The sequence below is a fragment of the Myxocyprinus asiaticus genome, chromosome 7 (assembly GCF_019703515.2).
Source record: "Myxocyprinus asiaticus isolate MX2 ecotype Aquarium Trade chromosome 7, UBuf_Myxa_2, whole genome shotgun sequence".
Classification (NCBI taxonomy): Eukaryota; Metazoa; Chordata; class Actinopteri; order Cypriniformes; family Catostomidae; genus Myxocyprinus; species Myxocyprinus asiaticus.
Window position 1 is genome coordinate 33,298,971 of NC_059350.1, and position 8,534 is coordinate 33,307,504.

The 8,534-nt window shown below is 36.9% G+C and overlaps 1 protein-coding gene across 1 annotated transcript; it reads left to right on the forward strand.

The window, feature by feature from the left end:
• The first annotated feature begins 385 nt into the window (after window positions 1-385).
• Window positions 386-5,264, forward strand: LOC127443652 (ubiquitin carboxyl-terminal hydrolase isozyme L1-like). The gene is made up of 9 exons (XM_051702385.1): window positions 386-538; window positions 648-659; window positions 927-1,055; window positions 1,412-1,547; window positions 1,865-1,950; window positions 3,335-3,382; window positions 3,487-3,556; window positions 4,603-4,661; window positions 4,826-5,264. Exons 1-9 carry the CDS (start codon window positions 389-391, stop codon window positions 4,907-4,909), a joined length of 774 nt encoding a protein of 257 aa, XP_051558345.1. The 5' UTR covers window positions 386-388; the 3' UTR covers window positions 4,910-5,264.
• Window positions 5,265-8,534: the final 3,270 nt, after the last annotated feature.

Consider the following 8,534-nt stretch of genomic DNA (forward strand, 5'->3'; position numbering starts at 1 on the left):
AGAGTGGTTGTTGCAGCTGAGTATTGAATTTGTGTAAAAATCTTTGCAATGCACGGTTCAGTTCTGATTTATGCTTCATGCTTTCCCCACTTTTCAAGATAATCTACTGTAAAATGTCACTGTTTTTTTAATCAATTGATTCAAGTGAGGTGGTGACTCTGAAAACACTGGTAGCTTCCAGAATCGCCCGATGGCGGACCAGTCTATTGCCGGAGAAACTGAAACATCTTTTTTACCCACTGCTCACTCTTCAGTATTGCCTTGTGCTTTTCTGACATGCTACATATATACACAAACAGTTTCACTAGCAGTGTTAATATATGTCCCAGCCGCACGTAACGAGCTCATATATCTGTATGGACACCCCTCTAGTCTGTATGAATGGAATATGACCGAACGGATATATAAACAGTATATCCTCGTGCTCCTTTATCGGGGTTTGTGTTTTCTAGGGCGGCGCCTTTCAGAACTTTCCCACGGGCGATTCTCGCAACCATTTGCAATCATGGAATGGAAGCCGATGGAAATAAACCCGGAGGTTTAACATTATTTCATTAGCTTCGCTTGCCTATTTGTGTAATGTGCATGCTTTTACTTTCTCTGGATTGCACATGACCGACATATTTGCGTGTTTGTATTGTTTTCAGATGCTGAATAAGGTACGTTTGCTGAGTCATAAGCTGAGATGATGATGATGACACTGTCTGCCGGGCTGTCTGTTGGGGCTGGGATGGTCACGGACCCGACTAAAACGAAAGGGCGTGGGCTTATCAACTGCCACCTACTATACATGAAAATTATAGGCATCATTATTACAGAAGCAATATTATTTCATTTGAGATAGTTTAGTATTTACATAGATGGCAATTAAACAATTTTAAGTGTATTTATGGGAAGAATTTATGACCGCATTTGCATGTTTGTAGGTACTGAGTAAGTTGGGCGTGGGTTCAAGTTGGCGTTTTGTGGATGTTTTGGGTCTGGAGGATGAGTCTTTGTCAGGAGTGCCCTCGCCCTGCTGTGCCATGATGCTGCTCTTCCCTTTAACGCAACAGGTACGCACACAAACCATTACACACAGCGGGCGTTGTCCCCTTACGTCATATTAGAAAAAACTTACAGAAACATTTAGAGTTATGCGCATGTAAATACTGAATTAGAATAAAGTTCTAGTATAGCTAGTATATATAAAAATACATTTATGTACAGAATTTTTTTTAATGAAGAAAAAAAAAGATTAGAAGTTTGTCATAATTAAAGATGTACGTTTACTTGCATGAAACTGGAATGACATAATTTGCAATTTAGAGTATCTTTAGCACATGCAATTATTAACAAGTTACACTCATGGCATACACTGTAGTTAAAAGTAATTTATCTTTTTGACCCCTATCCCTCTTTTCTCTATTAGCACGAAGAATTCCGTTCTAAACAGTCTGTTGACGACGGTCAAGGCGTATATTTTCTGAAACAAACCGTGGTCAACTCCTGTGGAACTGTGGGTTTGGTTCATGCTGTGGCCAACAATCAGGACCGTTTTGATTTTGGTAAGTGGAGATCTGCACCATGATATGCATGTACACGTATAATGTCTACCAAAGCAGGACAGAGCTGATTGACTTTATTAATTTTTTTAAAGCTGGTTGGTACTATTTTTTTGCAAAACTTGAACAGCTGAAGAAAAACAAACGAAGATATTCACACTCCTCATCCATGTTAAACACCACATTAAATTGAATTCAAACTAACATATTACTGGTATGGTTCTAAACAACTATTATATTACTGTCTTGGTATGAAGTTTCGCTTGGTGACAAAGCCAGATTCATGATTTAACATTTAGTATGTTTCTTCTCGTCTGTAGACAGTGACTCTGCATTGAAGAAATTTCTAGAAGCCACCTCGGGGATGTCTGCAGCAGATAGAGCTAAAGTACTTGAGAAAAATAAGGTATAAGTGATCTTAAAGGTTATTGCACTACTCCAAATCATCAAGTTCATGTGTATCTAATTCACCTACAAATGAAAATTCTCTCATCATTTACTCAGCCTCATGCCATCCCAGATGTGTATGACTTTCTTTCTTCTGCTGAACACAAACTAAGATTTTTAGAGGAATATTTGAGCTTTGTGTATCCATACAATGCAAGTGAATGGTGACCAAAACTTTGAAGCTTCAAAAAGCACATAAAGGCAGCATAAAAGTAATCAATTAGACTCCAGTGGTTTAATCCATGTTTTCTGATGCAATCCAATTGATTTTTGGGTGAAAACAGATAAAAATGTAACTCCTTTTTAATTATAAATCTTTTTATTTATTTTATTTTATCCCCTTTTCTCCCCAATTTGGCATGCCCAATTCCCACTGCTTACTAGGTCCTTGTGGTGGCGAGGTTACTCACCCCAATCTGGGTGGCGGAGGACAAGTCTCAGTTGCCTCCACTTCTGAGATAGTCAATCTGTGCATCTTATCACATGGCTCGCTGTGCATGACACCGCATAGACTCATAACATGTGGAGGCTCATGCTATTCTCTGCGATCCATGCACAACTTACAACGTGCCCCATTGAGAAGGAGAACCACTAATTGCGACCACGAGGAGGTTACCCCAGGTGACTCTACCCTCCCTAGCAGACCGGGCCAGTTTGGTTGCTTGGGAGACCTGGCTGGAGTAACTCGGCACACCCTGGATTCGAACTTGTGACTCCAGGGGTGGTAGTCTGCGTCAATACTCGCTGAGCTACCCAGGCCCCTTTTCATTATAATTCTTGATGTCTTCTTGGCGATCGTGATTTCCAGCTCAATTACACTTTCTAGTGCTCTGCGTATGTGTCAAGCATTAGGAAGTGTTATAGAGCTTGAAATTATAATCGCATCTAGAGTCTGTAATGGCAAGATATAGAGTGAAAAAGGAGTTAAGTTTGAGTCCTTTCTCACCCAAAATCAGTTGGATTGCTTCGGAAAACATAGATTGATTTGGTCAACATTCACTTGCATTGTATGGACCTACAGAGCTGAGATATTCTTTTTAAAATCTTCATTTGTGTTCTGCAGAAGAAAGTCATGCAAATCTGGGACAGCATAAGGGTGAGTAAATGATGAGAATTTTAGTTTTCGGGAGAACTATTCCTTTAAAAGGCCCGTTCAATCTTTTGTGCAATAATCAATACCAGCAGTAGGTGATGCAAATGTACTATTCTCCAGATTTGCTTTTCATGGTTTTCAGTATTAATTAAAAAGCACATTTCAGGTTTATGATTTGACTTATTATATGAAGTTAATAAATTAAATGTAGGTATTGAAAATGTATTGATTTGTTTCTTTTTTTCTTCAGGCCATCCAGAAGACTCATGATGAGGTTGCTGAAGCGGGGCAGTGCCGGGTACGACAAGATACAGTATACACACAATTACACATACACGCATTCGAATACTTAAGAGTAATGCATTGTTATACAGACTTTATTTTTCTCTCTTATTCTAATAGCCAGTGGCAGACGAAGTCAACTTCCATTTTATTACCTTTGTCAATGTAAATGGTCAGCTTTATGAACTGGGTAAGTGTACATGGATTATGGTGTAGTGTTTTATGAAATGAAGTCCATATATATATATATATACACACATACACACACTGTATACGGAGGAGATCTGGGCTAGTTGTCACACTCCCCAGTATCTCACTAAGATAATTTTTCTTATTAGTTTTATTTAAGTCATTCTGCAAATAGCCACATACCTTGAAGTCTTGGCCATGAAAAAGCTATAGACATTTTCACTGTTTTTACAACATATTGTCAGACTTTAAGAGGTGAATTGTCACAGTGGAACTTGCCACTAAACCATTGGCATAGTTTTCATGTGAACGGAGGGGGATAATGGGGGCACATGTCGCCACCATCACAACCACAAAAAAAAAAAAAAAAAAAAAAAAAAATCTGCGCCACTCTTTAATCTATATGGCTGAATTAAACCCCCTATTATAGGCTTTTCAGCAAAAAAAAAAAATAAAAATATGAAGTGCAAAATGACTTAATTAAACGACAAAAAAAGGGAAGGTAATGCACAAAAATATAAAAATCAAAATGGTTGTTTTTGCCAGCAAATATTGTAATGAATAAATTGTATAAATTCATGACATTTAAAACACATGACAACATGCCCTGACCTGAATTTGATGAAAAAAATGCCATGGTCCTAAGACATTTTTGGTCATTTGAAAAATCTGCCTAAATAATCTAGTTGCCCCTTGCCTTAATGTATTCCAGTGTGCTTTGATTATGTTTGCTTGTTTACCCAAGTGTTATAACTAAAATACAATGGTTAAAATTTACTTTGGATGATATAATTCACAATTATTTTTTTTTTCCTAATTTATACAAAACCTCTGCTAGATAAAACACACATTTGCACAATTGGACATATGATTCAATCTTATCATTGCTGAAATATAGACTTTGACAACTAGCCTCGGTCTCTTCTATAGCTATAGACTTGTCCGTCACTGTGACTAAAGAGTCTGTTTCTGTACTAATGATCTGGAATTAAATGTGTTGTCCTTGCTTTCAAGTTATCAAATTAAAGTGTGTGTGTGTGTTGTTAGATGGCAGAATGGAGGGACCTGTGAGTCATGGACCCACAAAAGCAGAAAGCTTCGTCATGGTAAGCGCACATTTTCCTTGCTAGGGCATTTGAGGTTCTGTATTTTCTTTTTGAGCGTTTCCCTAATGAACTGTCATTATGGTCTAAACAGTAGATTTATTGCATCTAAAATGGAGTCATCTTCCCATTACTGAATAATGTACTTAACACATCTTTCTCTGTAGGATGCGGCAAGGGTGTGTCGTGAATTTACAGAACGAGAGAAAGGGGAGGTGCGTTTCTCTGCTGTGGCTCTCTGCAAAGCCTGAGAGGAGCCAGACCAAAAAGCTGAACAATGAGCAATTCCACAAAACCCTTCTGTAACAGCTATCCAGAGCACAGAAACCCCTTACCTCCCTTTGATATATGCTACACAAACTGCTTGCCTGTTTGACTGAATTTCTGTAATTTCCAATTATTATTTCTAATGTCTAATTTAATGAAAGATGTCTCAATATACAACTCATACTGTCTGTAAACAACAGGATTACTGTTTATTTATAGCTTTTGTTGTTGTCCCTCATTAGTTATTTTGAGTTGGGTAGGGAGGGCAACATTTAACTGAAATGTGATGTGAACTTATAGGATGTGAGAGTGTGTGCAAAATAAAGAAAATAAGGATGATCTGTTTCTGTGTATAAAATTGGGTGTGATGCGCAATGTTGGGACGATCAGACTTCACTAGTACATCAAAAGACAGTGTTATGGACATGGTAAATATGTTGTCTTTAGATTATTTGTAACATTAGCAAATACCCCACTCATATATTTAGGGAAGTGGTTGTAAAGTGTGGGTTGTGGTTAGTGAAACTGTCCCAGCTCTCAAATCTTATCCACTTTACCTAACAAGGAGGTCTAAAATACCTGGTTGCCTGGCTGTTGCATACTGGCCTGAAAGTACGCAACCTGGATGCTGCCATTTTTACCACATGGGCACATTTTTCGGAATTGAGTTGTAAATGTCATGTGACTAAACCCGACAAGTTTCAATGCGAGTCCTGTTTGCATTTTTACTGATGTGAACTGAGGATAAATCCACAGCTAACCGTGACACTCAATATTCTAGGGTTAGTTTGTCTTTGAATACAAACAGAATCTACTTGAGGCAATAGCTTGAGAGATTTAGAAGTTTGAAAAACAATTTACAGACCACAGTGGACAAATAAGCCAGCATTTTCTTTCATTCTAGCTATCAAATGGATCACTTACAATTATTTTTTATGTGTACCTGCTATATGGGTTCACTGTGTTGATTGTAAGGGTCTTACACAAAATATTTAATATAATTTAATAATATTTGAGTGTGAGGACTGCTTACATCGCAGAAGATAGCACAGGAAGGGAGTTTAGAAAGTACACATATACATTGCACAAAATCAATTCAAGATAAATTAGCATGAACCATCACATTTTTCAATACTAGAAAACCAAAACCATGGACAATTTGAAACCTTCGGTGCCTTGGATGTCTATTCATAATTTCTGATGACCTTTTTGATTCTGAGCAAAGCAATGTCTGTACATAAACAACTGAGTTGCAAGTGATAGAAGTTCTAATACAATGCAAGTGAATGGGTACTAAAACGTTGACGCTCCAAAAGCACATAAAGCAGCATAAAAGTAATTCATAAGTCTCCAGTGGTAAAATCCATATAATTAGAAGTGACATAAGTGTGGGTAAGAAACAGACTATTATTTAAGTCCTTTTTTTTTTTTTTTTTTTTTTTACTATCAATCTCCACTTCACGTTCCCATTCTTCTTCTTTTATTTTTGGAAATTTGCATTATTTGTGCATAACACCATCTACTGGCTAGGGAAGAGAATGAGCAAAAAGGTTAACAGAAAACAGGACAGTTAGTTATTAGAACAAATTTGTTTCAGTAAAAACCAGTGGCTCAGTTTTCCCCAGACTGTTTGTTTAATTTAGCCCCATAGTGACAATTTTGTAAAAAAGCACCTAGCTTAGTACTTCAGGGCTAATATTGTGCTAATCAAGATATACACCATTTTGCATATGTCATTCTGTACCTGATTAAATTTGCTTTGGCACAACAATCAGTAAACCCTGAAATGTAAAATTTTTTATTTGGTCTGCAAAAAACACTTTTTCTACCATGTGCTTCTTCTCATCATATATAGAAATGATGGATATTTTCTGCTTACAATGTCACATGACAGAAAATATCTACAGTTGCCTAGATACACGGGGTGGGTCAACTTACCCACAGGCTCATCTTACCCCTCTCTCGCCTACAGCTGTGAGTCAGCATTCTCAATCCCGTACATTCTCAAATCTGGTTGTTCTCTGTTTACCAAGGATAATCTATACAAATATATGTCTCCTGCACTGGCTCTTGTGTGCAAATTTCCCTCATTTTCCCCCAGAAGAAGCGAGAAATGGTGGAATAGATATTTTATTTTATTTTAATTTTTTCCAGAAAGAAAATGAAATGTATTCTTATGTAAAATTACACTTCTATATTAGATGACCTTTCTTTTCTTATGTGGGTTGATATAGTAAAAAATGTGTCTTCAGCAAAACTAATGTTCTTCCTAAGTTTTCATAATTTGTAAACAATAACCCAATAACATTATCATCAAAACCTATTTATTAGTTGAGAGTGTAAGTCATGTTTGATTTTCAGCAAGATTAGAAGAAATAAATGGCAGACCTTAAAAAAAAGTTGAGGATGCCCCTGACTATTTTAATTTAAATTTTGTGTTAACATGTTCCTTAAAATGAAAGTGCCAGCTTAGATTAATATGGTAAAATGCTTGGCCTTCTTCGAATTTTCATCTAGACAATCTGGCCCCCGCATGAATTGAAGAGCCCTGACGTACAGTATTTTTAGTACATATATAATGTGTTTAAAGGTGTGCTCAGTAAAACTTTAGACTTATATGACTACAGTTTTCATCTCATGTAAGTTTACATCACTTTAAACAATTTTCTCAAAAAATAATATTCTACTTTTACTATTTCTTACTGTTTTAAAAGTTTAGCCATTAGCAAAATTATTACTGAGTGCACCTGTAAGCCATTCTGTGTTTGATTTACTCCTGTGCTTTAGGTCACTGTCCTGTTGCATCCCCAGCTTCTGTTCACCTTCAATGAACAAATGACTTATTCGGAAAATGACGGAATGGGAATTCATTTTTCAATCTATGATAGCAAGCTGTCCAGTCCCTGAGGCAGCAAAGCAGCCCCAAACCACGATAGCCCATATTTTGATGTTAGTGTTCTGTGCCTTTTCTTCTCCATACAAAAAACCCTCACCTTTGGTTTTATCTGTCCACATAATATTTTTCTTGTAGTGCTGTGGCACATCCAGGTGCTCTTTTTGTGATTAACATTTTTTTAATTGATTCATATATTAAACAAATAAAAGCAAAACATATACAAACAGAATCAGTACTTAACTCCCTCTATTACCAGATATTTGCCCCACTTTCCCACAAACAAGTCCAAATTTCCCAGTCTTCTAGATAACCCTTCTTCAAAAGCTGCCACCCTCCCCATCTCCGCACACCTCTCTGGAAATGATGGCGCTCTGTCCGACTTCCATCCTCTTAAAATAATTTGTCTGCCAATCATAATGCTAGTCAGAACCCAATTTTTTATATATTTGTCCCCCAAATTTATGACCGCCCCATCGCCCAAAATACAAAGTCTGGGGCAAAGTAAAATTTTAGTGCCCAAAACCACCCACTCCTAGGGAGAGTAGTAGCAGTGCTTTCTCCATGTATAGACAATTTGTCTGATGGTTAAGGATGTCATAAAATATTGATATATTGATTATTTATCGACACATACTTTTTAAAATATATTTTCGAGTCTGTGTTTGTAGCCTTTTAGCTTTTTTAGCATCGCTTATCTATCTGTTTTCAGCTTT